Consider the following 15,094-nt stretch of genomic DNA (forward strand, 5'->3'; position numbering starts at 1 on the left):
CTGCATAAGGTTGTTCTTTTCATAAACATGCATGGCAAAGCTGTGCCTTTCAAATCTCCTGTATTATTACCATGGTTTCTCAACTGTCTTGTTGCTGTTAAATTGGTACAAGGATTCTCATTTCCACACTGGCAGGGAAATAACTATACTGTTATTGGGCCTATTCATAATGATACAATTTACCACAAAATGGGGTATCCATAACCCAGTAGTTTAAAAAAACACATAGCAATCTTATGTACAATTCCTATCCATTTTAAAATTTTAAAATCATTCATACTTTACTGTTAGGTAGCATTAATTCCACCTGTGATTAACTAAGTTGAATTTTAGGCTCACAAAATTTCAGGTACCCAAGTCAGAACTTCAGCTCCAAGATAGCGCTAAAAACTTGTCTTAAACTGACACTCCTGTGTTTAAGTGCATTGGGATTTACTTGCTAAAAGAAGGGGTTATGTGAAGTCACAGGCTTACACAGAACCTTTACATTTTTTAAAGTCATGCTGTTACAGTGCTGTGACAGAATATTGCATGATGATAAAGGATAAAAGCTAAATGGATTAATAGGTATATATTATTTTCATAAACATTTGTAAAGTATTCAGAAAATAATTAAATACATTTTACTTTTCCAGAGAGATTAAAAAAGAAAAAAAAGACTACCTTATTCAAGTGAACTTTTCTCATTGTTACCGTGTAAATGAAACTATAAGGACAATTGTCCATTTAAAAAATATTTCTTAGTGTACATTCCACTGAGCAAGCTTCCCATTTATATCAGAAAGGCCATAGTCAAGATCCTCGTTTGTTAATAAACATTTAGAAAATTGGAATGACAAAATGCTCTTTTTCCTGTATATTATATACCTTAAATATAAAATACATAATTGTCCTTTTCATTACAGATCAGTGAACCAAATTCCATTTGGTAGTTTTGTTACATCTTTATATCATGAAGACTTCCAAACAAAGAGAGAAAAAAATCTGAAGGTATTTGACTTTACGTGTGTATTTGTGACTTGCTGAACCAGATTTGCTAATCCATTCCTAGCTACATAATATTGACTTATCAAATATGATACACATATGTTAAGCATTGATGCTGATACTCTTACAATATAAACTATGCATCAGGTATAAATACTTCATGATCTTATATCATGTTTACAATAGAAATTAATTCTGAAATTGCAAAATATCTTCATAAAGGACTAGTATCCACAATTTTTCATCTTTTTCTTCAAATGATGCTAGCATTAGCTTCTAATGAAAACTCCTAGTAAATCCTGTTCTTTGCAGCATTGTCCTCACTTTACAATTGGATTTGACTTGCTTAAGATTTTAAAGTATTATCTCGTTTGCTGACTACCAAAATTGATGCTAAGATGAAGAGGAAAGTAAAGAAGAACAAAATACAGTTTAATCATCTTTTCCAAAAACATCCAGATATGAAAGGAAGGTGTGAAACACCTCCAAATGAAATATATTTCAATGCCTGTTACAGAATATTAAATACTGCATTCTGTTCTTAGCCGCAATGCTCTGAAAATATAAAATTAAAAAAAGAAACATTGGTGATTATGACAAGTAACCCCTGTTAATAAATTGCTCTCAGTATTCTGTCAACATGCAAAAATTCCCAGATCATGAAAGCTGCAGGCTGTCTGCTTTGTATATGACAGTTATCTTAAAGAGAACAAAGTCAAACACTGCAGCATGCGTAGGCCAGAGGTGTGACACTGCTGGAGATTATGTATGCATTTTGTGACTGGTGGTTGCAGTGATAGCAGACTGGAGAACAGAAATTAGAGATGTCTACATACATGATTTGGGGAATATGTATGTATGGGGGAAATGCAGTATTCGCTTACATTTACTAAGCTGATAACTGAGTTTACCATAAAAGCCTATTTTCCCCATTACACAAATATCTAAAAATTATTTGTTTGTACAGTTTGTCTTTCTAACTATACAATGCATAATTGTGAATTGCTTGTTCATTTTTTTCAGTAAAACAGAAATAATTTCAGTTTTGCAGGTTGGAAAGATAACCCCTCAAAAGATATATTTTAAGTCTTTATAAATTGTAGGATGATAAATAATTTTTATGACAAAAGGTATTGCTAGCCAAAAGGCCTTCTGAGAAATAGCTTTTTGAAAAAAAAATATTAGGAAGTGCTAGGAAAGCATAATCAAAATGCTCCAAGTCCTTTATGATCACACTGATTATACCCAGGTGATGATCAGCATCCAAGAATTAGCAGAGGAAGCTGAAGAATAAAGCAAAGCTTTGTTATGCCCTGTTACAGTTTGCATTATTTATTGTCTGAATCAAGAGGAAGATAATCATAAATGGCAACTAGACATTTCACTGGCAAGACCCATTTAAATGACCTTCGTTCTGCTTATGATATTAATTAGCAACAGAAATACATTGTTTTGTTAACAAAGGCAAAAGAAATGTATGCCTGTTAATACTGCAGGAATATTGTGAGAAGTCTTTTTGCTTTTCTAGAAAGTTCTGTGTGCAGCAACGGTGACATCAGGCATACGATAGCCTTTAACAACAAACATACTTCATAAACTTGAAATAATTTGACCACAGTAGCACGATCAGCACTGACACAAAAATAATTTCCCATATCTCCTCTCCTTTTCTAGAGATGTTCCTAGAACACCACAACAATGAGGAACTTTTCTGGAATTCATCAATCTTATCAAGAAAGTCCTTAAAATAAATTTGAAAGAACGTACTGTGTTTTCCAGAAGTCTAGGGAGTGCAGGCAAACTGAACACATCAGATGTGAAACACGAACAGTTAGATTGGAACTTCTACAATAGCTTCATCCTAAGAAGAAAACAGTAGGGAGGCTTCTTGAATGCACAGACAGAGTAGTAAGGAAAATGCCTTTATCATCACCATGAGGCTCAAAAGTCTAAGTAAAATAATACAAACCCAAAATATCCAGAGACATGTGGTGGATAATTTGCAGGAGCACAAGGTAAAGACGGACATATTAAAAGCATTGTATGCATTTTTGTTTCCAACAGGAAAAAAAAACATCAGTCCAATGTATATCACATTTTTACTTCTGAATGTTATTCTCCCCCACATTGTGAACAAGGTTGTAGATTAAAAAATAACAATCACACCCAATATCATAAATAAAAGGTGACAGTTTGTTAATTACTGAGCAATGAAAGTGAATGCGTATAACAAGAAGAGCAGACTAAAATACTTCCTTTAGCTCTCTAAAATTGTCAGCAGGACTTTGGAGACTATTTACCCAAGTAATCAATAACAAACCAAATGTTACCATGACAACTATCATATTACAGACGCAGTAGTTTATATAACCTTTGGGTTAAATGAACTTTTGTAAAGCTCACTTGGTTTAAAAGTCTCTTCACTGCTTTGTCCTCTCAAAAAAACCCACTAAAACTAGTCGTGAAAATGTGAATTATATTACTTTTTTCATGCTGGAAGGTAGCCAGCTTGCTAAACGATATATCTATAAATCCACATTCTAATGCTTACTTTGTTATTTGTTTTGAAGAGTCAGAATTCAACTGGACATAGCAATAGTCCCACAGGACACTTTTCCCAGGCTATAAAAATAGCAGCGTTCACAAACTAGTGAAGATCAGCCATCCTAATCCGTTACAAAACCTAAGCCCAGGATGGTCCTTTAGTTCACTCTGATCCTGTACGAGATTTGAAAGGTATGGGCAGTGCTGCTCATGGCATCAGTGAGACTGAAGGCCATTCTGGACCTATCACCCTTGGTATGAGCAATCCCTTAGCATCAGAACACTAACACCAACGTCTTTGTCACTAGAGTTGCATCCAGAGTAACATCTTTAACTGGGTCTTCTCCATGCCTTAGCCTGGCTGTTATTTTCCCGGTTCACATGTTTAGCTAAATCTCTGTCTGAGCTAACTCTCTACAAACTGTAGAGGGAGGCCAGGCAGCATACCTTGGACATCTCAATTGGCACTGCCTGTCTAACCTTTAGCAATGAAATCTCATGCCTAATATTTCAGAAATGGCCAGTAACCATTTTGACCGTCATCACTTTATTGTTTTTACTTCAGCGTTGTTAATTTACTGTTTCATGCTTCCCATAGCAGTTTTGCAACTTACCTTCTTCTTATGTCTTAATTGTGCTGTGGATGTCACCTGCTGTAGCAGCACCAGTCTACAAGCACACATCACCTGCTTGGTTCAGGAGGTATCAGCTTCTAGCCCATTTGAACAGTGAAGGGTAAGCTTCTCTGGACGAGGATCCCAGTATCCAGTATCCTGGCCCCAACGCCATGTTTACATACACACTTAACTGCAGATGGACTTCGGTGTGTGATGGTCAGTCTTCCTTAACATATACAAATTATAAGAATGCACAACTTGAAAATTTAGTATAGAGTAGGTAACATGCAGGTTAGCAACCATTCATAAAGAATTAGTAGATGCTTGATACTTGGGTTCTATCTGTGTCCTATCTAAATCAGCAGGAGAATTGTAACTGCCATCTGAATGACAGAGAAACAGCTCTGAGAATTATGAAAGAGAACAAAAGAAAAAGATAAAAAGCATAGTATTAAAAAACAGTTTTAATAAGAATGTGCACAGTTCTGGAAACAGAATTAGGCTTTTGGCAGGGGAGTCAGCAGTCTGAATTTAAATGTTAATTTTGATCTGTGGTGCAGAATGTGCTTTGTAATAAAGGTTAGATACAATTTTTTTTGTAGTAAGTATCCTGTCACATGGTCTGATTTATATCCTAATTAGTTTATAACCCTGTAGCTAGTCCATCTTACAAACAATTAGCTGATTTTCAGTATTTGATATTAGTGCAATAATTTCTATCTTTTCTTCGTCCTGTGCTCTTCATTACTTTCCCCTCCCACTAACAGCCTAAAACGCAAACCTAAAGGGTAAAAACAACCTGAGTTGTAAATGATATTAAAGAATGAAGCTTACCAAACAGTGTCCTTTTCCTCCAAAACAAGCTAGCACTACTATTTCTCAGATTACATCATCTCTGATTGATGTATATAAAAGAACATTTTGTGCAGATACCAGTATAAAGTTTATACTGCTAATAATTGAAAAGTCTGATTCAATACTTTGTGTCTGAGACATGAAGAATAGCTTTGTATTCTTTGAGCACCATTCCTTGAGATAAATTAATCATTTCCACTGTTCTATCATCAAACGTCCATTGATATTTCAAATTCACAGAGCCTACATTTTAAAGGTATTGTACTATATGTGTTGCACAACAGCTGTTTGACATTATTTAAAGAGGAAAACATTTCTGCAAACACATATAAGACATCAGGAAATAAACTTTCAGAAGCAATTGCTTTAGGCTGAAACCTGACACAAGGAAATAAACTAATCCATGGTAAAATAAATTTAATAGGCATTTCCATCAGGACAAATCTGGCAGGACAAATTCTGTATTAAGATGAGAGCAAGAATTACTTTAACTTGAAAATTAAATACAGATCTTGACAGAATATGCAAAGTAAAAATCCAGGTGCTTTCTGATGACCTCTTCTGCCACACGTCAAACAAGGATAGACACTACTCCAATGGTATGCCAATTGCTGATGTTCTAAACAAAGACTAAATACAAAGTATTTGTAACCTTTCATAGTTGAGTTCGCAATTTAATTTGTATTCCAGACTGATTTGGCATCATCAGAAGTACACACTCACAAATCAAGTGCTTTAAAAATTGATTGTTCTAGGCAAGAAAAAAGAGCTGATAAAATTAACAAAACTATGAAATAAGAATATCTTATACTGATAATTGTTCAAATATACTGATAAATGTTGAAATACATTTTGGGAAAGCAATAAGATTAAAGCTTGGCCATGCTTGCCAATGCAAGGGAAGAACATTTTTGTACTTACAGTTTCTTCATCTTCACTAGAAACCTTTTCCTGATACAGCCTAAAGCATCAGTTATGTTTCACTTCAAAATATCCCATTAGCAACACACAATCAGCCCGTGATCAAAGTATGTTCTTATTAGGTGTAAACCATGTTTTTTGAGTCAAGGGTGGCTACAAAACATAACTTGCAAGTTTAAACTAGTCCTTCTACACATTGGCTATTACTATTACCAATAACTACACCAAAACATTTGTAACTATAATTGATTTTGAAATGAAGAGCAAACATCATGAAAGTTCTCTAATTGGTGGACTCATTTTGTGTTGAGTTACTAGTATTTATGGTTCAACTCACTGTAAAACCCAAAGTTCAGAAAGTTCTTAGGACAATAGTCCTCACGTATTTAAGCTTAAATAGCAAAAAGACAAGCGAACCCAAAGTACAAATATCCTGACAGATGAGTATTTTCGTTTTTCCTTGTGCTAAAATATGCTTTTGGATTTCTTCTTCCCAAGAAAAATCTTTCTATTCTTTGAAAACTGTTTTAAGTTATAAATGGCCATTAAAATCACAATAACTCCTATGACAGGATAGACTATAACAGCTCCCAAGGAGTACTGCAATCTGCAGTGGCTTCTAAATTAAGGAGTTTAATCTGGTTAGGGACAGATAAAGAAAGTACTGACATGACAGAATTAGTCTGGCTTCATAATTAGTCATAGATTACGGTATTTGTCTTTCCAAAATAGCATTAGATGTGAAAGTAAATATATTAAGGAAAAAGGCAGGTACTATTCAAAGCAAAGTTGCATTGCGCAGTATCACCCCCCACTCACACTGAAGCCTTCTACCATAAAATAATGCTACCAGCACAGTTATATCAATCTGTTAGCCAAAAGAAACATGGTTAAATTAGCTTGCTTCAGGAAGGAGCAGCAGCGCATAAATCTTATCAGCAGAGTTACTCTAACAGGCATCAAAACAAAAACTTGTGACCCTTATCACAAGTCTTCCTCTCTTTTTCTTTGCTACTGACAGTAATTTACTATATGTCTATGCAAAACCCTGTGTGTTGGCTCATCTGTGCTGTAAAACAAGGAGTTTGAACCAAGTTCTCCCATGTATCTTTCAGAAAATGAGTGAATGACCACGCAGCTCTGAATAATCAATTCAGGGATGTGAGGCTAATCTCATAATATCACTTGCTGGTAATCCTTTGAGACGATTTCATTCAAAGCTGACTAAAAAGATAGGGTAGAGAGATGGGACCAATCTGAGACCGGTTAGAGGCAATAGGTGGTATCCTAGAGCTGTGGTACCTAGAATAGCTCTGTTGGTCTGCACATAGCAAACAGTGCTCCTGAAAGCATTGGTACATGCACACCCAGTGGCAGTTCTGTTGCAGCCTGTGGTGGAGCTGACTAAACATACAGAGAGTTGTCCAATTTGGCAAATCCATCTGAGGCTTGTGCTTCATCCTATCTAGCTATATCCTGTTTAGAATTAAACAGTTCAGGCAGCAGCAAAGGAAGTTAGTTATTAACAGCTCTTCCCACATGGTTTGGGCACAATTTGTCTAATGACTTGAAGAAGAGGACATCTCTGTGTGGCTATGATATGATATTTAGTTGTGTGATTAAGTATCAGACAAATCTTCGAGGGCATTTTATACCTCCTTCTATCCACCCTCCTTCCCCAGGAAAAATGTAAGCAACATGAAAAAGTTGAGCTGCTATTATTATTATTACTATTATTATTAAATCATTCTTCAAACTTAACTTTGATTATTCTGCACCTACTTTTCAGTCATTATAGAGAAGCTGCGCAAACACAGTGAGAATATACTTGTCTTAAGCAGAAGGTAAACCTGGAAAACTGAAAATTTAAAGTGATAGAATTCCATGCTACAAATGAGGTTTGTCAGGCTGGAGCTCAAATGATCTCCCAGCTGGCAAAAGAATCATATTTAGATAGTCCATAGCATATAATTATGTGGAAGCCTGAGGAGAATTATTCAGATATAGCTGGAGAATTCTTATTCCCATTCTACCATCTAAGTCAGAATGCATGCATTCTAACAGTATGACCTTTCCTTACTCAAGGTACTGCAAAATTACAAAGTTATGTCATTTAACAGAATCAACAGGCCGATATAAATCACACTGCAGAGAAAAATCAGGGCCCATAACTCTAGTTCTACTTCTGTTGGCCCAAGCATGTGCTCTTTTTTTTTTTTTATTATTTTGACTTTGTACAAGTTTGCACTGGCAAATGCTCATCTGTTGCATACTGAAGCTCAAAAAGACTATTTCTACCCTGAAATAAAAATAAATCATATATTCTATTCCAGATTTGACAGCCTCATCTATAGAGAGACAGAGAAAATTGGGAGTTGTTTAAGCCACATCCCACGAATCATCTTGCATGCTCAAATGTCAAGCTGTATTCTACATGAGTCACTGACTACCCGGATTTCTTTGGGGGTGTTTTTCTCCGGTTCGATTTGTATCCAAAGTCCATGCACCTTTTCTTTTACTACAAGGAAAACATTTATCCTTTCACAGAAATTATATGGTAAAATCCAGTTTAAAAATAAAATAAATAACAGAAAAGCCCACATGAAACACTGTGAAATAGCAAAGTTGTGAAAGAATTTTGTCATTTATAATTACTGACACATGGTAGCAGCATGCTTAGTTAGCTACCAGACAATCCAGTGACCCCATTTGTACGCAAAGTGGAAGACATCCATTTTTCTCAAACATGTGGGAAATACACGAACCAAATTTGTAGTATTTTTACATATGCCTTTTCCCTGAGTCACTTATCTACTCTGATCCTTCTTGGCACCTTGATATTGGCAAGAAGACACCTGTAGTCTGTATAGTTGAGGTATTAAACAACAGGAGGTAATGTGAAGTCAATCTTCCCATTTCTTGACTTAAATATGCAGTTCCACAGGACTGGTAGGACTTAGCCCAAACTCCCTCCTTTTTGGACCTTATCGACTGGTGCAGTCTGTAACAATGGCTATGAGAAGGCCAAAGCTACTGTGTAGTCGGCCAGATAACTAAGCAGCTCCCTGGGATACCCCACACTGCCTTCTTTTGCTGTTCCTAGAAGAACATGGATGTTGCAGAAAATGTAGGCTCATGTTTTCCATGCTTTTTGAATATAATCAGTGGCAACACTTAAAATCTGTGACTATTTCTAGCTTGTCAGTAAAGCTTAAAAAAATGATATAGTCACCTCAGGAGAATACTTTTATTATGCTATCTCCTGAACCAAGCAGTTTCAACTCATTGGAATTCAAGTAATTAAATGCTCGAGCAACTCCTGCAACTCCAGACAAGAACGTGTGGACACACAGTCAAGTACAAAGTGAGCAAGGCAAATACCGTTCCAACTTCTGCTCTTTCCCATCTGATAGTCAGTTTGGTCACTCTTTACTGCCCACTTGAGGTAGTTACTATTAAGGAGGGAACACTGATGAATCATCTTCACGTCTGGCAATACTGTTGGAACAGATCAGACAGATAGGGATTTTTTTTGCTTCAGCAAACTTAATCCTGAGTCCGGGAAAATACCGCTGAAGTTACAGTGATATGAGACAAAGCTTTTGGATTCCCAGATGAGCTGAAATCTAAGAATTATTTGTCATGGAAGGATCTATTTTTTTAGCATCACATGATCTTCACTTTGAAAAGCAACACTAGAAGTATGCTTTCACAAGTTAGAGACACTTATCCTTTAAAAGCTGATATGCATTCCTAAAACAGTCAGAGGGGGAAAGAGAACATGACAATTTTACAATTGATATTTTTTAGTAAACTTTTTCCAATGTTACAAAGTACGACTTTTTTTTCCCCAGTCAAAATCAACACCAGGACCAAATGTTGTTAGTAACCTCTCACAAGGGGTGTTGCTTTTTGGACAAGAATTTTAAATACGGATGCCTCAAGCTGGGTTCCCAAAGGCCACGTTTAGGCACCTGTTTGCTTTGAAGAGTCCTGAGCAACCAGCCTCTCAACATGATTTCTCATAGGTGCCTGGCACCACAGCAAAGCAGACAGATGCCTAATTACAGCCTGGGGAGCTCCTCGTTAAGTTGCTACTTTAGCAAGTCTTGGCCTTTATCCCTTCTCACAGGTGGGAAATCTTGTCCTTTCTACATTAGTTTGGAAACCTTTGCCCTTTCTCTTCCTACTTTACATCCCAAGATTTATATACACACATTTATATACACATATAAGTAAAAAAAATTGTCTTCTCTTTTTAAGACTATATATGTTATAATATAATACATTGATAATATTAGGCATCTTTAAGAATATATACTACAGCAGAATGTTTGAAAGAACAAACATTCCTATTCTCAGAGAGATGGTTACAGCTAAGCAAATAACAAAACGTGTTTTCCTACATCTTAACATTCCTAACCACCAATCCAGCGATCATGTAGATGTGACAAATTTAGCCTCTGTGAGCATGTAAGTCCTGGCACTGATTATCAATATCTTAAGACTATTATCAACTGATTATCAACATCTACCTATTATCACTATCAACATCTTAAGACCCACAAAGTTGAATCAGTCAGTGCTGCTGTCCTGTTCAAACTTACTTGTATGCAAACATCTATAGAATTGCGTGTTGATGCTCTCCACAGTTTAAACTTAATGAAAAACCTATTCATTTTCTTTAATCTTATTTTGCAATAATTTCAATGATTTTCTTACTTCTCATATAACGCTTAGGTATTTTCCCTATACCTCTTTTCAGTGTTTTAATTAATGACTTTTTAGGCCATATCTCTACCTCAGCCACCTGTTTCTATGATACAGTCCTAGTCTATTTAGTCTTTTCTCATCCCTGATAGTGTTTAAGGCCAGGTTGAATGGGGCTTTCAACAGCATGGTTTAGTAGGAGATGTCCCTGCCCATGGCAGGGGGTTGGAGTTAGATGGTCTTTACGGTCCCTTCGAACTCAAACCATTCTATGATTCTGTGATTCATATGGAAGCAGTATTAATCTTAATGTTCTTCACATACTGTTTTGAGGTCTAATTCTCCCTTTCTGACATTGGGTAAGTGTAATGTCACACAGTATTCAAATTCTTGGTATTCTAAAAATACATGTAGTGGGGTAACTTGGAGCTTTTTGATTTTTCAGAAAACTAAGTTTCATAGCAACCTAATGTCACTCCTGCATGATAGCTTATTTAGAGTTCATCAGGCTGCAAATGTATGCATGCACGTATACACAAAAAAAATACACCATACCGGGAGTATCTACTACTGAGCATGTATTGACACTGAGTTTTTGCTGCTGTATTATGTACTTGCCCAGAACAGAATACATTTTTACAGGTCAGCTTGCCATAGTCATCTTTAATGTAACACTTCATCCCTTTCTCCAGGTTCAAAATATCCTTGCATTTTGGGTACCATAAGTCCCAAACATAAGATCTGGAGCCTCATCGGTAGCAAATTTCCACTACAAAACCTGGCCTCTTATTTATCAGCCGACAAAGACACCTCCTAGTGATAGTTTTCCTGCCTTTCAGGACCTTTTACCTAATTAGGTGACATTGACCGAATCACCTGTATCTGAGTATTACCTCACATAGAGGGAGAAGTGGCTTTCCCTTATTAAAAACAATACTGATTTTCCTTCACTGCCTCATATTTATTCATGGATCTGCTAATTAATTCTCTTTATTTCATAGCTCCTACCAATTTCATTCTCATGAAAATCTGATTTATTTGTTTATATTAACCAGGATTGCTCTGGGGGTCTTTTTAAAGTTTCTGTCATGCTTGCCACATTTCTTTCCTTAGGTAGTGAGGCTGATACAAAGAGTATATTGCAAACCACAGTTAGCAGTTCAACAGTTTCATATTCATGGGTGAATGACATCTGGCCCTGGTAATTTATTCCTATTCATTTTTTAAATTTATTTTAAAAGCTTTTTAAGTGAGGTTTCATCTCAAGACAGTTTTTCTCTCCCCCTCCCCTGTAATGAGAGGCTCCTTCTGCTGTGGAGCTCCTGATCTGTGACACAAGCTGCCTTGAGCTGTGACAAGTATATTATCTATACATGAAGTAGAGGTTTCTAACTCAGCAGAAGCTAGGAGCTGCTGTCTTCCCTTTGGCCACCTGTTTGGCAAAATCTTGACTTTGTCTGGTAGGTTGACCCTGCCTGGCAGCTAAGCCCCCAACCAGTCATCACTCACTCATCTCCCCCCTAGTGGTATGGGGCAGGGGGAGAACCAGAAGAACAAATGCTGAAAACTTGTGGGTCAAGATAAAGACAGTTTCCTAAGTGAAGCAAAGCTGCACATACAAGCAAAGCAAAAAGAAGAATTAATTCACTACTTCCCCTTTGTAGGCACATATTTAGCCATTTCCTAGCAAGCAGGCCTCTCTGTATGTTTAACAGTTTCTTCAGAATATAAATGCAATAACCACAAAAGCCTCCCCCCCTCCTTCCTCCTCCAATCCCCAAGCGTTTGTGGCTGAGTATGATGCCATACGGTATGGGATATCCCTTTGGTTACTTTGGATCAGCAGTCCCCACTGTGTCGCCTCCCCTGCAACTTCTTGCACACCCCCAGCCTACTTGCTGTGGGGACAGAGCAGGGAAAAAGAAAAAAAGGGAAAGTAATAGAAAAAGAAAACCTCAAGGCTGTGCAAGCACTGCTCAGCAATATCCAAACACTGGTGTGTTACCAACACTGGTAACACATGAATCCAAAGCACGGCACCCTACAGATTGTTTTGCCAAAAATTAATTCCATCCCAACTAGATCCAGGACCCTAGCTGGAACACAGGGAAAGTGTGAGGAAGAAGGAGAGGCAGAGAGTAGTGGTTAAGGACTGACCACAACCTCTATTCTTCATCCCCTTGTAATGCTCAGGAGGGAGAGGAGGTAGGCAAGTGGGGAATGAAAGAGTGGAGTTGGGCCTGGGAAGAAGGGAGTGGAGTAGGAGGAAGGTGTTTTAGTTTAGTCTTCTTTGTGAGGACATTTCAGCATGAAGAAGGTTCATACTTCAATCCTGCTCCAAAAGGCTAAAGCCAGGGGATACCTTTAAACCAGACTTGAGCCACAGTAGCTTATTTGGAGTCCTCCATGACATTTCTGCAGGCCTGCAGACCATTCCAGCAGGCCTGGAACTTGGCTCTTTCGTCCTTCCTTTAATCATCACCGTTACTAATTAGGTGATGTGTGCTTTCAGGCACAAAGATGCACAACGGAGAGCCAGGTGCTACAATGCATCGATAAGCTGCAGAAAGGCAGGGAAAAGTTACTGTCTGTACTGTTGAAGCCCAAGACTGAGTTAGTTCTCAGTAAGGCTGAGACCTCACTAGGAATTATCTCTCTATCATCACAAATCATAAGGAAGCAAAGCTTGGCCATAGTACAATTCAACACAAAGCATCAAATAAGCAACCTCTTCCTTGTCACTGTTGATGAGGTCAGTTGACGAGACCTTGTCCACCACAGCGGGCACAGCACCCAGGGATGACAGAGCTGAAGAAAGCCAGCTATTGAGGGTGGCGTGGAATAGGCAGCACACAGACAAGAAAACTGTGAGTACCTCCACTTTCTGCTTTGTTTTCCTTCCTAGAGAATAGCAGGGGAAAAAAAGTATGGCATAGTCCTCTTCCTCTTAGCTTGCCTAGTCCTAAAAGTGCAGGGGACCCAGGAGCAACTTCCTGAAGTTACAGGTTTATGTGTTGAAATGGACCCAGAAGATGAGCTATATGAGACAGCTCACTCACAGGAAGGCTTCCAAGTACAGAGGCTTGCAGAAAGAAAGAAATGGTACTCAACTGGTGGCTTCAGAAACTGGAGTCCCTGCTTGGGTATTGCTCCCAAGGACAACAGAAATAAGCAGCAAGAGCTCTGAGCCCCTGCCTTGCACAGAGGCAAAGGACACATTTATTCAAGTGAGAGCAGCTCATTTCACTTCTATTGTCACACAGACAGAGAAGGAGCTTGTGTCTTTTCCAGAAGCAAGGCACTGCAAAGAGCACAAGCATGCGATCAGCAACAAGATACCAACTTCCAACTCCTACTGTGTTCAGAAGCATATTTTCATGCCAGTCATCCCTGGACTGGCTAGTTCTAGCTTTTTATGCCTACTGTTTGGGCATTCATCACTACCACCACAAAAACAAAAGCAAAATCCAACCACTACTGCAGCAAATATGACAAGATATTAATACATTTCTTGCACAGCTATTGATAACCCTCTCCCCTTGTAGTAGGGAAAATTCCAGCTCTCCTTCAAAACTGTGATGCATACATGTTGCCAATATAATGATCTTCCACATGCAAAAAAAAGAAGGCAGGAAATGATTTAAAATGCCATAAACTTCCTCAGAACGGGTTTTCTGCTGATACGCCTTTCTCCCTGAAGTGCTCCCCATGCTCTTTCTGAAATATTCATTGCCCTAATGATTTCTTCTGGCTCTGCTCCTGTACATAAAGATTAGTTCCTCCTATCAGGAAAGAAGCAATGCCAAGGGAACTATTATGGGAGAAACCCATAGGGTTCAAAAATGTACGTAAAAAATGTTAGCTTTTCTTCCTCTGTGCCTAAGGTTGATTTCAACCTTTGCTTTCAGATGTGGAACAGTTACTGTTATCCATGTGTTTACTATTGGAAAAACAAATCTCTGATCTCTTATTTTTCTAGAGCTGTTATGTGTTTTATTTTTATCCATTATCTTCCTTATTTCGTGCACTTTTGTTTCGTCCTTTCAACATTGCAGAAAAAGAGAGAATTTTTATTGACTCCAGCAATGGAAAGCTCAGTTCAAAAGTGTCCAGTCTTTGGATCCTCTGTGTTCTGGCAAAGAGGCTTGGTACTGCAAGTCTGTGAAGCATGCCTTGGGAACACTCTGGTTCTTTTCTGCAAGTTGTAGGCACTTTGCATCTCTTCTACTTTGTGTGTCTGTCTTCTACATGTTAAATTTAGTCAAACATAAACAAATAAGTGGTCTTTGTTAAGATCTACTTCAAGCAATGATCTGCTTCAGTCCTCCACTGCACTATGTCATCTCACAGTGTAAGGGGTGCCAAAGCTCATTTGTGGGATGAACCCCTGAGTGCAGTAGAAAGCATGAATAGTACAAGGTAATATTTGAGAAATGAGGGTTCATGATTGATTTAAGCTG

At 37.7% G+C, this 15,094-nt stretch overlaps 2 protein-coding genes across 8 annotated transcripts in view; one reads left to right on the forward strand and one right to left on the reverse strand.

The window, feature by feature from the left end:
- Positions 1 to 15,094, forward strand: part of LOC308187485 (uncharacterized protein) — an 80,177-nt gene that overhangs the window by 35,859 nt on the left and 29,224 nt on the right. For 3 of the 7 annotated variants that reach the window (XR_013944723.1, XR_013944724.1, XR_013944726.1), the window contains 2 exons: positions 906 to 990; positions 2,662 to 8,233. The exons of 1 other annotated variant lie outside the window; for it this stretch is intronic. Coding sequence is in view for 1 of the 6 variants with exons in the window: in XM_080575505.1 (XP_080431631.1) it covers positions 906 to 913 (8 nt within the window). In the remaining 5 variants the exon portion in view is untranslated. Of the gene's footprint in view, positions 1 to 905; positions 8,234 to 8,257; positions 10,077 to 15,094 lie in introns of those variants that run through there. 3 more of the 7 variants (XR_013944725.1, XM_080575505.1, XR_013944727.1) reach the window with 3 other exon arrangements.
- The window catches only part of LOC308187123 (uncharacterized protein), a 109,090-nt gene that overhangs the window by 34,016 nt on the left and 59,980 nt on the right, over positions 1 to 15,094 (reverse strand). The gene's annotated exons all lie outside the window — the stretch shown is intronic.

The sequence above is a fragment of the Anser brachyrhynchus genome (genome assembly GCF_964034855.1).
Source record: "Anser brachyrhynchus genome assembly, chromosome: 1".
Taxonomy (NCBI): domain Eukaryota; kingdom Metazoa; phylum Chordata; class Aves; order Anseriformes; family Anatidae; genus Anser; species Anser brachyrhynchus.